Genomic DNA, 18737 nt, shown 5'->3' on the forward strand with positions numbered 1-18737 from the left:
CCCTGTTTCTGCTTTTTCCTTCTCCTCCCTGAACAACCTTATACCTCTGAGGTCATCTACTGGCCCGGTCGATTCCCTCACAGGATTTTTGCTTTGAATGTACTTGGGGGGGAAAAAAGTTTTTATTATTAGTTTAGTGTCGCCGGCAAGCTTTTTCTCAGTGTCTCTCTTGGCCTGTCTATTGTTTTATATCTAACTTGCCAGTGCTTATTCTCCTTCCCAATTTTCATCCTTTGAGTCTGCTCTCCAATCTTTGAACAATGGGTGTTCGTGTATATATGTATTATGAATATAGAATGATTTAAACTGCCCTGTACCAATGGGTTTGCAATCCGAGGGTCTGATTTACTAAGGCTTTTCTCCCATTCTGTGTCTATGGGAAAAATACTTAGTAAATGAGTTCCTAAGCTTGGTAAGAGAAAGATTAAGTGACACATTGAAGGTTGTGTTGTATGATGGTGAGGATTGCTGTTGCTGACTCTGCACACTACCCATGGCGTTACGCTTTCTGTTGGGGTGCCTGAGTTGAGTGTTCTCCATAAAACATTGGCTGAGACATCCACGTTTCTTACTGGGGTGCAGAGGGAAAGAGAGGCAGGTCAGAGGAGAGCTTGGGCAGCCAGGGTTGGCCACCAGTATGGACAGGAGACTTGACGCATGACAGCTGGAAGTGGTGTCAGTTACAGGAGAGAAGGAAGGAAGAGCGGGGAGCAGCTGTGGCAGGCTTGAATAATTCCAGCACTTTCAGGCAGGGGGCAAAAATTTGGGTGCATGGATGGGAGTATTTATGGAGTTCGTGTCCACCACCTGGCCGGTTCAGAACCTGAGAGGGTAGGAAAATCACAACCAAGATCATCTTCCATAGACTACACATACAGCAGGCTTAACCTGCTGTTCCAGATGTTTGAAGAAGAAACCCTGCAATGCGACATTCAGAAGTGAACGGGATGGTCCTTGGTTAGTGGTGTCTAAGCGATGGCCTCTGTTGACCGAGCTGAAGCTGAAATTGGGACTAGAGTTTCTTCCTTACTCTACAAGTCCTTTAAAGCCTGCAGGGAGATGCGTCTCTGGCAGCCAGGGCTGGCTTCAGACACCCTGGGGCCAGGGCAGAAATGAAGGAGGAGGGCCTTAGCCGGTTCTGCCTCTGTGACGTCGCTTGGTTTCACCGAGGGCCCCACCCCCTTTATAGGACTGGAGCTTTGATGATTCCCCTGCTTTGGCTCCCCCAAACTGAGACACGCAACGCACCATCTAACAGGGCAAGCAAAGCCATCCTGACATTTTGCCACAACCTTCCCCTGCTCCAGAACCTTGCTGCCCTTGACACAAACCTAGTAGGCCCGTGTGATGCATGAAGCTTCAGATCACCATTGCTTTTTCTGACTGGCAAAGCACCACGCCAGTCATAAGGTGAAGTCTACTCTTTGCCACGTGACGTCCTGGTTACAGGGGATTTTTAAATTTCTCTTTTTCAAGAAGGCTTCTCTGTTCTGACCAGAAAGTTAAAAATTTCCCTGTGAAATGGAGGAAAAAATAATCAAGATTGTTGACTTTTTTTTTTTTCTCTCTTCTATAAACATTGTGTCCATAGGAAAGAAAACTGTGACCTTTCACGCGCTGACGTTGCATTTGATTTCTGAAGCTGCTGCCTCGGTTCTCCATAGCTCTCTTGGGTTGTTTTTCTAATGGCAAGCTAGAGAATTTCTGGCTTTACAGCTGGTGAATCCAACCAATGCCAAAGTTTGAGGCAGAAGCCCATTTTTCTTGTGTTCTTAGTCTTCATGCCTAAAACGTTTCATACTTCCTGATTGGTGACCAACTGATTAGTTCACATGGTTTTTTGATCACTCTCTTAGCTCTGAAGCATTTGAAGGGGTCAGGCTGTAGTATGCTGATTACAGACTTTTGCCAATGTAACTAGTTTAAAGTTTGGCATGTCTGGAGTTGCTGTTTGATCCCAGCAATCACTTTAAACTAGAGATGGGTGTCTCGAACTCAAGGGCCATCAAGTGGTCGGGTTTTCAGGCTGTCGCTACCGAAAATGCAAGAGCCAGACAGATTTACACACACACTGCCTCAATTGTATGCAAATCTGTCTTCTGCATGTTCAGTAGGGATAGCCAGTCTGTGGCCCTCATGCGCTGAAGATGTCCATCCCTGATTAAACGGCCATGGTTGTTCTCAGTTGTTCTTTAGAAACGTCAGTAAATGCTGAGCTTTACCTCTTGTCATTTCTTGTAACCCCAAGTCAATGACTAGTTGATTAGAAACTCGAGAAGCCTGGTCAGGTGCTGCCGTAGGAGCCTTGAGTCTTCATTGGTTGAGTCTTTTTGGCATGGATGCCATCGCTCATGGTGCCGTCATTGAGTCTGGTTCCAGCTTTGAGCTGGAAGCTTCTGGGCCAAAAAACCCAGCAGCAGCCATGAACACTAATGACTCAAATGGAGGTTGGGTGAGCCTAGAACTTTTTATTCTTTAAAGGGTCAATTTTCAAAGTGTCCGCTTCTATGCAAGGTCCACGAGTACTTCTTAACCACAGACTTGCCACCAAATTTCAGAGGGAGAGCGCGAGTACCTTCCCTTTGAAATTTACCTTGCTTCTGCGCCTGCCTTTGGAGTGGGTAGACTTTTTAATGGGAAATAATGCGCATAGCTTTGAAAAATAGAGAACCCCCCTTTGAACCCCCCTTTGAACCCCCTTTGAAAAATAGAGAACCCCACCTCCCCCAAATTCAGCTAACACCGTGCGGCGTAGAACCCCACGTCTGCTTTTGGGCGGGGTGAGGGAAGGCTGTTTCCAGACACCTTAGGCGGGTAGATGGCTTTGAAATTTGCCCCTTCCCCAAACCAGAGATTCCTAGCTAATTAGGGTCATTATTAGCTAGATAGGGACTGGGGAGGGCCAGTGCTAGCATCACACTGGACTCTTTTCTGCTTTTAATGCTGAAATAACAGTTGGAGATTTCCCTTGGAGCCCTGTAAGGACATCTCCTCCTTAACTGAAGGGGACTCTCTCTCTTCCAGCAGATAGGTTTACGGGGTTGATCTATCATGCCTTGAGTGCTCTTTTTTTCTTTCCTATAAAATTTTCAATGGCTGACCGTGAGAAAGGACTTGCATATGCAGTAGTTTAATGTTACAAGTATAGCGTTTCAGCTCAGCTTAATTTATCTCACAAAGGCTAAAGACTTGTATAATGGCTCTTCTTTTTCCTCCCTGCTGCCTTGCTCAGGAAAAAAAAAAGCCACACGTAATTGAATGTTTAGCCTGCTGATAAAAGGTGAATACGTCAGTTCATTGTAGCTGACGAATGTCCCTTTTTTTCTCTCTCTCTCTCTCTCTCTCGCGCTTGTATGTCACCTGTAGGTATTACTGCTAGGGAAGGTTGCAGTCTTCCTCTTAACATGAGAACACAAGAAGTGCCAAACTGGGTCAGACCAAAGGTCCATTGAGCTCAGCAATCCTTCTCCGACAGTGGCCAACTTGGATCAAAAGTATGCGGTCCATTCCCAAAAAATAGATCTATTTCTCGTTGCTCACTCTTGGGGCTAAACCATGGCTTTTCCAGGTCTACCACACCAGGGGCTTGTCGAAATGCCTTTTAAGTCCCCCGCTGTGCGAGATGCCTTGATCACAGCCTCCAGCAGCAACAGAATCCACAGCGCATGGTTGTGTGTTGAGTGAAAAAAACAAAACAAAACATTTTTGTGGAGAGTGGAATCTTTGATGAGAAATCTCTTCTTTAACGCAGCATGGGGGGTGTCTGGCTGGAGCCTCACCTATATAAAAAGATGGCAGAAAAAGACTATAGGGCCTGCTCTAGTCTGCACGCAACTACTCCGCTCTACAGTCCCTCAAATCTGTGTAATATCACCCTTGCTTTGAGAGAGAGGCCAGGGTGGGTGTGCAAGAGCAACATGCTCCAGGCCTAATTTACAAAGGACTTTCTCTCTCATATGTCCAAGAGTAGAAATGTTAAGACTTTATACCTTTCGTTGGAGTGGGAGGGCATTACCTGAGCTATGCTGTAGCCCCAGCTAGCCTGTGATTTTGTTAAGCTTGAACCTTAGTGGAAGTGCAACGCTGGGGCTAGCTCTTGGGGCTACTGGGTTGGTTGCGACTGCAGACGATGGCCTTTGCACTGGTCCCACCGGTTCTGCTTCACCGTAGACCTCGCGAGAGGCCAATTGGCATGCACGGCCTGTGTCTGCGCCTCTTTGCAAGGCTGCGGCAAGAGCTGCTTCCAGCAGCCCCAGATTCTGGGGAGCGGATATCTGCAGGGGAAACCCCAGAGCAGGTCCGCCAACTCTCGGCCGCCACGTCTGCATCCTGATGCCAGCAGGAAGCCTGCGAATATGGGGGGTTTTAGAGAGATTCCCAGGGTTTTGCAGGTGGGAGCACGTAGAAGGGCTGGGCCAGAATAATGTGCCACCTTAGCTCTTTCTGTTAACTCCCCTGACGATTGCATAGTCTTGAAACTTGAGTTGTCCTGCTGACGACACCGAAGTAGCGAAAACAATGCACATGACATGCTGAAAAAGAGAAGCAGGAATGAAAGGCAGAACTGAGCAGGCTGCTGGGGATACTGATGACCTTTACTTGTCTTCAGGAGCACAATTGCATTAACATCACCGGCTACTCCTACATCTCAAGAAGAAACATAATAAAGAGGAGCTAATTGCTTAAAACGCCTGGAAAGAAAGCGCTGCACTTGCCTTCCTTGGAAGGGGAAAGCTTTCACAGAGGGGACACGAACTGGGTACAAAGTTGCAGACCAAATGGGAGAGCGGGGACCCAGTTCCTGGAGGGAAGATTCCTGGCCGTTTTTCTGGATTTTGGACGCCCATCCCTGTGCACAGTGGTACTTTGCAGGTCTGCAGCTTCCACTGCACGTTGTCAGGAGCATTGATGCATCTGAAGACGGTTCATATCCCTGCACTGCTGGGAGAGCGGCCTGCTTCCATGCTGCTTGTGACCCTGGGGCAAGTTAGGTCACCCGCCATCGCCTCAGGTTTAAGCTTGTAGGCCGATGCAGTAAGGCGTGTGAACTTTTACTGCTGATACAGCAAGAAGCTTTGCGCGCACAAAATGTGAGGGTGAAGCCTTGCGTCCTGCTTAGCAACCTCACGGGGAAACCTCCTGCAAATGAAGGCGTCAAGCATTACCCACAATGCAAAGAGGTGTGCCACCTTGACTCTCACACTTTCTTAGCCCTGGAAATTTTACTCCTGGACTGAGGTGGAGCAAAGCTTCCAGCGCTGGTTAAGCTGCCCTCCAGCCGCATCACCCTCGCCACCGTGGCCATCCAGAGCTGCCCCTTCTACAGCGAGCCCCCTGAGACTCTCAGCCCAGAGGACGGCAGTGCCGTGTGGGGCAGTGCCGGGAGCATCCCTCGTGGGCCACTAGATGCTGGCATGGTAGAAGTAACTTCTCTTGTTCTTCTTCACCCTGTGCTAGGCACTGGTGCACTGCTTTCTGCAGCAGCTGGGTTCTTTGCAGGTCGCAATACCCTTTAAAAGACCATCGTGCAGAGCCGTTTGTGCCTGCGCTTCACAGACCACCTGGGATTTTTCTTCAGTTTCCAATTAGGCAGTCCTTGGCCATAGGGACTGCCTAATTGGAAACTGGTCTGAACCTATTTCAGGAATGTCAGGTGTTAATAAGTCCTGTGGGCTTGGACACTTACCATGGTGCTGGAGGGAGAGAGGGGGAGTGTAAATCTCACCCGTATTGTATTTTATTTATCTTATTTGATTTATATTCCACCTTTCAGGCACTTCAAAGCAGATTACGTATTCAGGTACTGTAGGTATTTCCCTGTCCCCAGAGGGTTCTCAATCTAATCCTTGCTGAAAGCCGATGAAAAATAAGGTCACAACTATAGATACAAAGGATTGCAAATCAATTAAGTGGGCAAGTCTAAACACCTTCAAGTTTAAAGGCCTCATTCCTGCAGGTACAATATATGGAGAAGAAAAATAAAAAGTCACAAATGTAGTAATAAAAAAAACATGTGCGAGAAGTAAGAACAGGGGCGGACACTTTAAGGGTCTGACTAGCGAGGGATTCTTCCCATGGATACAAGGAGAGTAATTTTCAGTCTGCGTAGGGCTAAAATCTGTGCATGCAAAGAGCTCCTGCAGGACCTGCTCTGTGCTAACCAGTGCACCGGCACTGGTTAGCACAGAGCATGTACAGACAGGAAATTACATCTGCAGGGCCTACGTTGGTCTTCTGAAAGTTTATCACAGCTTAAGGGGCTCCTCGTGTTCTGCCTTTGCTTTCTGTCAGCTTTGGTTTGGTTTTATTTTCCCTTTTTGATTTCTTTGGATGGCTTTAGAATAATAAAAAGTCATTAGTCATATTGGGGGCAGTCTTCCCACTCCCTGAGCAGCTCGGGGGTTGGCGGGTCCCCCTTTCTAGGAGCAACTCCCCCCCCCCCCCCCCCCCAGCAGGTTTTCTCTGAAAATCCCCACCAGTGCGCACGTGGCAGGGATGGGGCCGGGCCCGGGTGGTCTTTGTCCACCATCCTGTTCTCTGTTTCTGTAACTTCAAAATGAATTCACAGTTTGTACTTCCCTCCCCCACCCCCAACAATGCCTGTCCTGGGATATATGGGGGGGAGTCAATTTTCAAAATCCATCTTTTCGTGTGCAAACACGTTTGGGGAAAATGTAAGCCGCCCCCCAGCCGCTGTGCAATAAAAATAAGAATAACGCGGCTCGGTAACGTTGGTTTCAGACATGGCGGGAGTATCTGCTGCGGGTGTTAAGTTTTGGGGCTTTTTTTTTCTCTCCAGCTTGCTGAGAAAGGCAGAGATCAGATCTCCCCAGCATTTGAATGGATTGAGTCATGCTAGAGAGACCTGTTCAGCACCTTCCATCACACAGAGCCAAAATTAGATGTTAAAGCTGCCGCTCGCGCTCTCTCTCTCTCTCTGCTATAAATCACTTGATGCCCACTGAAAAGAAAACACCGATTGTGCTCCCTTACATCTTATTGCCCAGTTTCTTCTGTAGGAATCCTGTCTCAGGAGTCTTGCAATGGCTTAGATTGCTAACTTTTCATTTAAATGCCAGTCCAGCACATTGGATAGTACTTCTGAAATCTTTTATAGCGGGAACTGCAGCTGTAAGAGCACCGGACTATAAAATGGCCAGGGGCCGGGAGATGCTGCGGAGGTAGCGTTCACAGCCCCCTTGGTGGAAGGGCACCTCTGCTGTTGTGGTAAGGTGACACCTAGTGGTCAGACTTGGGAGGCATGTGTGCCAGAGTCTGGAGAGAGCCTCAGGCTGTGGCCCCTGATTGAGGATTATTGCTATGATGGGGTGGGCTAGACAAGGCATAGGATGGGGAAGGGGGGAGGGATGCCCATCAGGCACGAGAAACGAGTCATAGAGCCCCTGTAGAGCCACAGTTCAAATTGGGCAGGCAGCTGAGAGGAGCAGGTAGTAAAATGCTGCCGCCAAAAATGAAACTTTGTGAATCTAGGGTTGTCAACTGGCTCCAGAATTTCAGGTCAGGGTGATCCAGCCCTGATTTTACCCCATTGCATGCAGGGACTTGTAGTTCAGATTTTCCTGTGGCAGTCCTTAAGAATAGCAAGACTACAAGTCCCTGCATGCAGATAGAGTAAAATGGGGGCTGGATCAACTTGGCCTGAAATTCTGGAGCCAGTTTGGCAACCCTGTGTGAATATGTTTTGAGAGAAATTGTTTTGTCTCTTCACAGATCTAATATGTTCCAAAGGCCTGAGGTGACGCCAGCATCGGCTTCAAATATTCCTTTCCCTCGGGAAGAGTCGAGCCCCTCATGTGTATGAAGCTCTGTGCTGCAGCCACTGAATGTCCTTCCTCCCGGCAGTGGTTTGCTCGGAGAGTGAATTCAGGAATAGCAATGGAAACTCTTGACAGGAGAGCCTGAAAAGCACCCCCCATCTGCTCTCACTTAATTTTTGGGGGGGAGGGCTGGGGGGGGGGAGGGAGGAGAAGGCGGCTGCATTTAAAAAAAAAAAGAAATTGTAAAAGTTAAACATTTTTCAAAAGCAGTTATCCAAAATGACAAGTCTGTTCCGCCGGAGCAGCAGCAGCAGTAGCAATGGCAGCTCACAGAGGAGCTCTTCTGCGCAGGAACTCAACAACAGCCGGCCCGCCAGGCACGTGCGCAGGCTGGAGTTCAACCAGGCCATGGAGGACTTCAAGACCATGTTCCCCAACATGGACTACGACATCATTGAGTGCGTGCTAAGGGCAAACCACGGGGCCGTGGATGCCACCATCGACCAGCTTCTGCAGATGAGCTTGGACAGCAGCAGCTACGATGACAGCTCGGACTCGGACGACAGTATCCCACCGGAGGTAATTCCTGTCTCGAGCAGGGGCGAGAGAATGTGTGTGTAAGGGGCAGGGGGGGGGGCGAGAGAATGTGTGTGTAAGGGGGGAGCGAGAAAATGTGTGTGTAAGGGGGGGGCGAGAGAATGTGTGTGTAAGGGGCGGAGGGGGGTGGGGGCGAGAGAATGTGTGTGTAAGGGGCATGGGGGGGCGAGAGAATGTGTGTGTAAGGGAGGGGGGGAGGTGGGGTAGGGAGGTTTCTCGTGTTTTGTTTTGCCCTCCGGAGCAGCTCCAAGCCATGAACTGGTTGGTCGGCAGCTGCCGTTGCCTTGTAGAGCTCTTTACAGAGTTTCATTAAAAGGTGTGCGTTTTATAACCGTGATATCGCACCATGGTATCTCACGAGCGCCGCCTTCTCCCTCCTCTGAAAGTCATCACAGGCCAAGCTGCCACTTGGCTTCTGCTCCAAAAGTTAAACCCACTGATGGTTTGGCCTGTCGTGGCCTTTAGAGGAGGAGAAGGAGAATGAGAGAGAGAGAGAAAAAAACAAAACAGAGGAAACCGTGGTGGATAGACGCATCCAGCCCCATCTCATGTGCCCGTCTTCACTCCCTACTGCCACACCAGATACTCAGAGCTTGATTTTAAATGACGACGCACACAGGCAGAGGATTTAGGTTGAGGTGGGGATATTGACCCCTGGAAATCAGATGAAGAGCTCCAGTTTTTAGTGCCTTCAGACTTTGGCTCCTTTAAGCAGGTGCCTATGTTCCCTATGCCTAGAGCCAGCCCTGCAGACCCTACTGCTCAGGATCCTCTGTGCATAGCTCACTCCACCTTAAATTCTGATACCGGTCCATGCGTCCATTACGCTTCCCGTAAAGAAATCCTTCCATAGACTACTCCTGGGTCTATCCCCCCCCTTCCAACCTTGCATCTTGACTCCTTGTTTCTAGAATTTTCCTCTCCACTGCTAAATGCTTGAAAACAATATTCACATGGTAAGGGCAACTGCGAAACACTAAGATGGGAGGGGGGACATTGATGGGAGACTAGAAGTTATGAAATTGTCTTTTCAGAATCATTAGAAACGTTGCTCGGTGTCTTGTGGTGGGATGTGAACCCCGAGCTCGCTGCTTAAGTGATCCAGTTCCTGGGGGCATTGCAGTACCTCCGGTGCTGATTTCAGAAAGGAAGACTCAAGCACTGTGGGAGCAGTGCCCTGAGATCTTAAGCTCAGGAGCCAGGAATTGCGTCCCACTCATAGGCAAAATCCTGGGGCAAGCTCAGAGGATCCTCAGTAGGGAGGAAAGCAAAGGTGAAGCCCGTCATTGTGTAACCTCGGCGGGAAGAAAAGTGAAGCCGGATGGGCTTTGCAGTCTTCACCTGCCATCGTATTTCTGTTTGTGTTTCTATGGATATCCTATTTAGTACGGAATAATTGTGACCTTCCAACTTTCTGTCTGAAAATTTATAAAAAAACAAAATCACCTCCCTAAGTTAGACAGGTTGGGAGGTAAGGTTTGGGCATCGTCTCTAGGGAGGAAAGAATCAGAGTACTTAGGGATGCATCACATTTTCTATTTGGTGGTGAGAGCACACACTGCTGTTTTGACTCTCTGCACTTGCGTTCTTCCCAAACTCCCTGGCCGCTGCTTCTGCTTTCTGTGCTTCAGCAATCCCATGGGTACGGGGAGAGCTGGCGGCGCTGGAGTAACATCGCTGAGCTCTTTCTTGTCTGTTTTGCCGGTCTCTTCTCCTGAAAGCACTACTGTGCCCTGAGCTAAGCAGCTAATTGTATCCTTCATTCATTATTCACGTTGAGCACTCTCTGTGGGGCTGGAACAGCAGCATGTCACGGCGCTGGTGGGCTGGACTAGCAGTCGGTGTCTCCGCGTAAGGCCCAGCTGCCGGCGATCGTCAGGAAGCCATCTAACGAGTGCACTAAGGTTTTCTCGCCTACTGCTCCACCTCGCATGTTCCAGATGCCTTGTGGCGTACTGTGTACAGGAGCATGATGCTTGGAGATCCAGATTCCAGTCCTACCACTGTTTGTACGGGGTGATCTTGAGCAAGTCACTTCACTTCCCTGGACTCAAAACTGATGCTCTAAGCTCTTTGTTGATGTGGTCCCTTCCCCAAACTGTAAGCTGAGTGCTTAATCATTCCACTTTACTCACTTAAAGATAATTCTGCCCCATATTGGTTTTGCTGTGACCTTCATATTATTACTGTAAAATGACTGGAAAACATATTGTCTTCAGACATAGTTGAGTGGGGGAGGGGGGGTTTAATCACATTTTTTCCCACCTTTACGTAAATGTTACATGACCACACAAGGGGAGATTGTCCCAGCCATGAAAGGGCTGGAAAGGAAGCACTCAGCTAGTGGGGGGGGGGGGGGGGTGCCCAGATCCAAACATATCCTCCGTATCACTGCCTTGGGGCACACAGTGCCCAGCAGCCACATCAAGCTAAAGGCTTTATTTCAAGCCTGGCAGCCACAGCACACAGTCAGGCCACAGAAGTAGTTGGAGAAGCTGGTTGAACCTATTTTAGGTTTCTTCCCCCCCCCCCCCCCCCACAGCACGTTCTCTTGTGTCTCTGTTTTTTTTTTTTATTTGTCTTTTTTTGTGGTCTCTTTACATTCTGCCCCTCATGTGCGCTTCTGTCTGGACTTGGTGCAGGTTTTGGATCGGACTCTGGAACCCGACAGTTCGGATGAAGAACCGCCTCCTGTTTACTCCCCTCCGGCCTATGACCTGCACGTGTTTGACAGGCAGTACCCGCAGGCCCCGCCCACCCCGCCGCCTCGGTGAGTGTTATTGCTAGTGCTGACCAGCTGGCTCTACCTTTATTTATTTTTTTCAACCAATTGGCTGATCTGTTCTTGGTTTCCCTGAGATGTGTAACTCCATACATACAGTGGGGTAAAATCCAGGACTGGATCAGCATCTTCAGACTGATCTGGGTGAGGTGGCTGTGCAAGTTGCAGCACGAGCCTGTGTTTGGCTGAGTGTCTCCAGCGAACATGGAGCATCGTGAGTAAGAGAGCCACGAGTACTTGCACTGAACAGGTTATGCCTGATGGATCTAAGGCACCCCCGATAGAGACATAGAAAGTATCATTGTCCAAAATCTGTTAACAAAGTATTATCCTGGAGGGCCTGGGTTCAAATCCTGCTTCTGCCACCGACATTCATTATGGTCTTGGGCAAGTCATTTTATCTCTCATTGCCTTGGCTACTCGCATAGACTATAGGCTCTTTGGGGGAGGGACTCATTGCATCTGTATGAAATTTATTCTATAACACTGTGTAAATGTTGAAAGAAGAATAAGCTGCCCTTGGGGGTGGAGAATTTTGGGGTAACCTTGCTGCTGGCACTGGGCAACCTATGGCTCTATGCACAAACTGTGATAAACTTCATGAAGGTGCAGCCTACTGGGAAGGGGGTGTGGGGTTAGTTGTGAAATTGTTGTTCTTTTGAAATTTTTAAAAAAATAGCCTTGGCTTAGCTTTTAGCTTTCTGTTTTGGGTAGTAAAGTGGTTCTAGGTCCTTGGCCTGGCTTTTCCGGATAGCCACAGTAAATATGGAGGAGCTATCTGCGTGCATTTGGTGTAAGAAACAGGCTGTTGTGCGCAGAGATGTCTAGTGACTATTCATTGAGTGGGTTGGGTAGAGAGCCAATGGCCTAACGTTTTGGTTGGCTCTGAGAGCACATGGATCTTGAGAAGCGGGGGGTTGATTGCTACAGAAATATAGTAACATGGTAATGACGGCCGAAAATGAGCAAATAGTCCATCCAGTCTGCCCAGCAAGCTTCTTATGGTAGTGTCTGCCACGCCGTGCAGTTATTCGATGAGCCTTCTTGAAAATTCAGACAGTGCTGTCGGGCCTGGCCTTAGAAGCAGTCCCGTGCTTTTTCCCTCACGGCTGCATATCAGCGCCCCAGACCATAAAAGTCAGGACCTGTGTGGGTGGTCATCTGAATCCAATTCCTCTTCCCCCGCCCCCCCCCCATCACCATCAAGGCGGAGAGCGATGTTGTAGTTGCGTCAAAATCATCAAGGCTTATTGGTTAAGGGTAGTAAACTGCTGCTCCGTACAGGTTACCCCCCATGCTTATCAGTTCCCCAGGACGTAAAGGTCAGGGCAAGAGGAACCTGCCTCTCCCCGCCCAGCTTGTTCCCGCTCTGCGGGAGCGGGGGGGGGGGGGGGAGTTCTCTTTCCTTTGTTCGGGTGTTCCAGTTCTGGAAGCCTTTGACCCAGCGTAGCTGCTTCGGACACTTGAAGGATCTCCCGGAGTCTTCCCTAGGAGATCCGGTGCAGATGGGAGGTGGGGAGAGGAACCGGGGAGAGGTAATGCGGTTAGTCTCCCAGCGAGGTGGGCGAGTGAGGAAGAGAGACCACACATGTGCAGGCTGGGATTTTTTGCCAGCCTCTTTTACGTTTCTGTGTGTCCAACTCTCAGCACCTCAGTGCAGGGGAACCCCAGATTTGGGGGCACCAGGGTTCAAGCTCGGCCCTGGAGCAGGGCCTGGGGGATGAGAGGGAGGTCAGCACTCCCCGGGGACCTTATTTATTGTGTGTCCCTGTCAGAAGTGGAGGAGGAGGGGATTGCATTCTTACTTACAAACAGTTCAAAGCATAGTGATGCTTTCCTGTCAGGAGCGCTTCCTGCTCCCTGCCCCTTCTGAGCATTGTCTGACCCATTCCGTGCCTTCTTGCACCATCTGAAGCCTGCACTGCTCCCTTTCTCCTGCAGGGCGTATATCCTGGGCTTCTGAATGAAGTCCGAGCTCTTTGAAGCTCCCGCAGCAGGGATGAGTTGCTTTTTTTTTCATTTGCCGCTCCAAGCGATTAAAAAAAAAAAAAAAAAAGGCCCACATTGTTGTTCACACTTGGTCACCATCCCTCAAAGCTGCTGCCTCATTAAAAAGCCAGGAATAAAGTCTGCAGTCTGCCGAACGTCAGATAAACGCCTTTCATATCCCAAAAGGATGTGACTGCGCTTGTCACCTGATGCAGTCAGGCAGGATACATTATTCTGGGAAGCAGTGGGCCCAGTCCATATTCCACAATGATGTGGACAGTGCGATTTGGTGTGAGGCATCGGCTCTTCACATCCATATTATTTTTGTGTCTGGTTTTCAGGGTGGTGGTAGGGGTTGCTTATTTTGTAATAACCATTTGGCTTATAAACTGATCAAATATCTGTCTCGGTGACTATAATATGAGCAAGAAAATTTTTTTTTTTTTTTTTTTTTAATGTAAAAAGGCACAGATCAGCCAGTAGCATAAGTTATGTAAAAGAGAGCTCATAACTGAGTGTCCAGATTGGATAAGAACATAAGAATTGCCATACTGGGTCAGACTAGAGCTCCATCAAGCCCAGTATCCTGTTTCCAATAGTGGCCAATCCAAGTCAAGTACCCAAACATTAAATAAATCTCAAGCTTATTACTTAATAGCAGTTTATGTATTTTTCCTCTAGGAACTTATCCAAACCTTTTTTTAAACCCAGTTACACTAACTGCTGTAACCACATCCTCTGGCAATGAATTCCAGAGCTTAAGTATGCACTGAGTGACAGAATTTTCTTCGATTTGTTTTAAATGAGCTACTTGCTAACTTCATGGAGTGTCCCCTGTTCCTTCTATTATCCGAGAGAGTAAATAACCAATTTACATTAACTTTTTCAAGTCCTTTCATGATTTTGTAGACTTCTATCATATCCCCCCTCAGTCATCTCTTCCCAAACTGAACTGCCCTAACTTCCTTAGCCTTTCCTCATAGGGCAGCCATTCCATGCCATTTATCATTTTGGTTGCCCTTCTCTGCACTTTCTCCAGTGCAGCTATATCCTTTTTGAGATGCGGTGACCAGAATTACACACAGTATTCAAGATATGGTCTCACCATGGAGCAATACAGAGGCATTATGACATCCATCATTTTATTTGCCATTCCCTTCTAAATAATTCCAAAATTCTGTTTGCTGTTTTGATCGCCACAGCACACTGAGCTGACTATTTCAATGTATAATCCACTGTGACGCCTAGATCTCTTTCCTGGGTGGTAACTCCTAAGATAGAACATAACATCGTGTAACTACAGCAAGGGTTATTTTTCCCTATATGGATCACTTTGCACTTGTCCACGTTAAATTTCATCTGCCATTTAGAAGCCCAATCTTCCAGTCTCACAAAATCCTCCTGCAATTCATCACAATCCGTTTGAGATTTAACTACTCTGCATAATTTTGTGTCATCCACATATTTGATCATCTCACTCATCATACCCCTTTCCAGATCATTTATAAATATATTAAAAAGCACCGGTCCAAGTACAGATCCCTGGGCACTCCACTCTATACCTTTTTCTACCATGAAAACAGACCATTTAATCTTACTCTCTGTTTCCTGTCTTTTAACCATCTTGCAATCCACAAAAGGACATCACCTCCTATCCCATGACTTTTTAGTTTTCTTAGAAGCCTCTCATGCAGGACTTTGTCAAACACCTTCTGAAAATCCAAATACACCACATCTACCGGTTCACCTTTGCCCACATATTTATTCACCCCTTCAAAAAAATGTAGGAGATTTGTGAGGCAAGACTTCCCTTGGGTAAATCCATGCTGGCTTTGTCCCATTAAACCATGTCTATCTAAAAGTTTTGTGATTTTATAATTTATAACAGTTTCCACGATTTTTCCTGGCACTGAAGTCAAGCTCACCAGTCTATAGTTTCCCGGATCACGTCTGGAACCCTTTTTAAATATCGGGGTTACATTGGCCATCTTCCAATCTTCAGATACATCGAATGATTTTAATGATAGGTTACAAATTCATTGAAATAGGTCTGAAATTTCATTTTTTAGTTCTTTCAGAACTCTGAGGTGTATGCCATCCAGTCCAGGTGATTTGCTGCTTTTCAGTTTGTCAATCTGGCCTACCACATCTTCCAGGTTCACCGTGATTTGGTTCAGTTCATCTGAATCATCACCCTCGAAAACCGTCTCTGGAATAGGTATCTCCCCAACAATCCTCTTCAGTAAACTCTGAAGCAAAGAAATTGTTTAATCTTTCCGCAATGGCCTTATCTTCTCTAAGTGCCCCTTTAACCTCTTGATCATCAAACGGTCCAACTGACTCCCTCTCAGGCTTTCTGCTTTGGATATATTTTAAAAAGTTTTTATTGTGAGTTTTTGCCTCCGGCCAATTTCTTTTCAAATTTTCTCTTAGCCTGTCTTATCAATGTATTGCATTAAACTTGCCAATGCTTATGCTTAATCCTATTTTCTTCTGATGGATCCTTCTTCCAATTTTTGAAAGAAGATCTTTTGGCTAAAATAGCCTCTCTCACTTCATGTTTTAGCCAAGCTGGCAATCGTTTGACCTTCCTTCCATCTTTCTTAATGTGTGGAATGCATCTGGACTGTGCTTCTAGGATGGTATTTTTTAACATTGTCCATGCCTTTTGTACACTTTTTACCTTTTGTAGCTGTACCTTTTCAATTTTATTTAACTATTTTTCTCATTTTATCAAAGCTTAATTCAAATGTGATCATATTATGATCACTATTGCCATGTGGCCCCACCACAGTTACCTCTCTCATCAAATCCTGTGCTCCACTGAGAATTAGATCTAAAATTGCTCCCTCTCTCGTCGGCTCCTGAACCAATTGCTCCCTCTCTCGTCGGCTCTTGAACCAATTGCTCCATAAAGCTATCATTTATTCCATCCAGGAACTTTATCTCTCTAGCATGTCCAGATGATACATTTACCCTTGGGGTAATTGAAGTCTAAAAACAAACAATGTGGAACCCAACAAATTTGATTGTTGTGGTTAACCGCTGACTCCCTCTGTTTAAGTGGTAATTGAAGTCTCCCATTATTACTGCACTACCAGTTTGGTTAGCTTCCCTAATTTCTCTTAGCATTTCACTGTCAGTCTCACCATCTTGGCCAGGTGGACGGTAGTATATTCCTATCACTATACTCTTCCCCAACACACAAGGGATTTCTACCCATAAAGATTCAATTGTGCATTTAGTCTCATGCAGGATGTTTATCCTGTTGGACTCTATGCCATCCTGGACATAAAGCGCCTCACCGCCTCCCGGGTGCTCCTCTCTGTCATTGCGATATAATTTGTACCCCGGTATAGCACTGTCCCATTGGTTATCCTCTTTCCACCATGTCTCTGAGATGCTAATTAAATCTGTCATCATTCACTGCTATACATTCTAATTCTCCCATCTTACTTCTTAGACTTCTGGCATTAGCATACAAACACTTCAAAGTGTGTTTTTTGTTTCTATTAACATTCTGCTTTTCAGTTGACAGGGTAAACTAGAATTTTTTAGCTCAGGTGAGTTTTTAATTACAGACACTGGGACTACCTTTCTTATTATAGGAACCTCTCTGTTGGGATGCCCTAACTCTTTGAAGACACTTCCCTCTGAACCATGCGCTGCTGAGCAACTGTCAGCTTTTCCCTTTGTTCTAGTTTAAAAGCTGCTCTATCTCCTTTTTAAAGGTTACCGCCAGCAGTTTGGTTCCACCCTGGTTAAGGTGGAGCCCGACCCTTCGAACCAGTCCAAAAGGTTCCCCAGTTCATTACAAAACTGAATCCCTCTTCCTTGCACCGTCGCCTCATCCACGCATTGAGTCTCCGGAGCTCTGCCTGCCTCTGGGGACCTGCGCGTGGAACAGGGAGCATTTCAGAGAATGCTACCCTGGAGGTCCTGGATTTCTACCTAAGAGCCTAAATTTGGCTTCCAGAACCTCCCTCCCACATTTTCCTATGTCGTTGGTGCCCACATGTACCATGACAGCCAGCTCCTCCACAGCACTGTCTAAAATCCTATCTAGGTGACGCGTGAGGTCCGCCACCTTCGCACCAGGTAGGCAAGTTACCAGGTGATCCTCACGCCCACCAGCCACCCAGCTGTCTACATTCCTAATAATCGAATCACCAACTATGACGGCTGATCTAATCCTTCCCTCCTGGGCAGTAGCTCTGGGGGAGACATCCTTTGTGCGAGAGGACAATGGAGAGCAGGTCTTTGCTACAGGATCATGAGACCTTCCTTCTCCAAGGCAGCACCAATGCTGCCAGACTGGAGTTGGGACTTGGCTACAATGTCCCTGAAGGTCTCATCTATATACCTCTGTCTGCCTCAGTTCCTCCAGGTCTGTCACTCTAGCCTCCAGAGATCGGACTCGTTCTCTGAGAGACAGGAGCTCTTTGCATCCGATACACACGTACAATTTCTCACCGGTAGGTAAAAAAATCGTACATGTGACACTCGATGCAGGAGATTGGGAGGCCCCCCTCTTGCTGCTGGACTGCTGCCTTCATCTAAAAAGTGTTCAGTTCCTAGTTAAGTTTTAGGTTGGCTATGGGAGTAGGAATGTGTACAATTGGGGTCTTTTAAATGTATTAGTGTATTTACTATAGGTCTGGTAGTGACCTACAGGGGAATGATCAAACTCTCAATAAGGTGTGGGGAATTTCTGAATTTAAGTTAAAAGGCTGATTTTTTTTTTTTTCTAGTGTGAAAGCGTCACCTGCCTATAAATTAAAGGATGAGCTGGGGGAGGGGGGGGGGGGGGGTTGAGAAATACAAACCCACAAACTTCTGTTTTTTGCCTGCCTTTCTGACTACCTATTTAATAGAAAACAGGTGGTACGTTGTTGAGACCTGACCCTGCACGTTTTTGATTTTTTTTTTTTTCATCCAAAATGTCTGTCCAAAAATTTTTTCTTACCTTGCTAAACCTCCATATTTAAGGGGCCTCTTCCCTTGCTAAAAGTGGCTTTGGTCCTGGGTTTCGTGTGGGGCCCCCTGGTCCTTTGGGCTGTCTCTGCTCCATTTTCTTGTTCTGATCATCAGCTCGCCCTCATGGATACTGCTCAGAGGACATGACAGCTGTGGGGGTGGTGGGGAGCAGAAACACTCAGACACCGAAGCGATTCAGACTAGGAAAATGCCCAAACACCACCAGAAAGTGACAGATCAGGGATATGCACGGAGCAGTCTTCTCCTTCCCCTTGTTTCCTTTCCATAAAGCTGACCTGCTGGAAACACGGGGGATGTTTTTTAATATTTTTTCTTTAAGGCGAGAGGTTATATGACGCGCAGTAGAGCACAGCAGGTTTTGGGGGTAGGATGGCACGGAGGTGGATTCGGGGAGTGATTTTTTTTTTTCTCAGGGGTTCCTTCTCTCTGGCACACAGGATCGATCTGGGGAGTCCCGGTGCTCCTCGGGTGCACAGGCGGTACCGGAATTGGAACCCACCCTTACTTGGAAACCTCCCCGACGACTTCCTGCGCATCTTACCCCAGCAGACGGACACCGTGCAGGTGAGGGTGCCCTGTGCTCACGCTGAGTG

General features: G+C 47.4%; 1 protein-coding gene across 5 annotated transcripts in view; it reads left to right on the top strand.

The window, feature by feature from the left end:
• Nucleotides 1–18737, top strand: part of CUEDC1 (CUE domain containing 1) — an 89676-nt gene that overhangs the window by 45322 nt on the left and 25617 nt on the right. For all 5 annotated transcript variants that reach the window (XM_029612012.1, XM_029612011.1, XM_029612014.1 and 2 more), the window contains exons 2-4: nt 7732–8357; nt 11018–11145; nt 18582–18708. In XM_029612012.1, the coding sequence (XP_029467872.1) occupies nt 8058–8357; nt 11018–11145; nt 18582–18708 (555 nt within the window). In that variant the 5' untranslated portion in view covers nt 7732–8057. The remainder of the gene's footprint in view (nt 1–7731; nt 8358–11017; nt 11146–18581; nt 18709–18737) is intronic.

This window comes from Rhinatrema bivittatum, chromosome 8 (genome assembly GCF_901001135.1).
Source record: "Rhinatrema bivittatum chromosome 8, aRhiBiv1.1, whole genome shotgun sequence".
NCBI classification, from domain to species: domain Eukaryota; kingdom Metazoa; phylum Chordata; class Amphibia; order Gymnophiona; family Rhinatrematidae; genus Rhinatrema; species Rhinatrema bivittatum.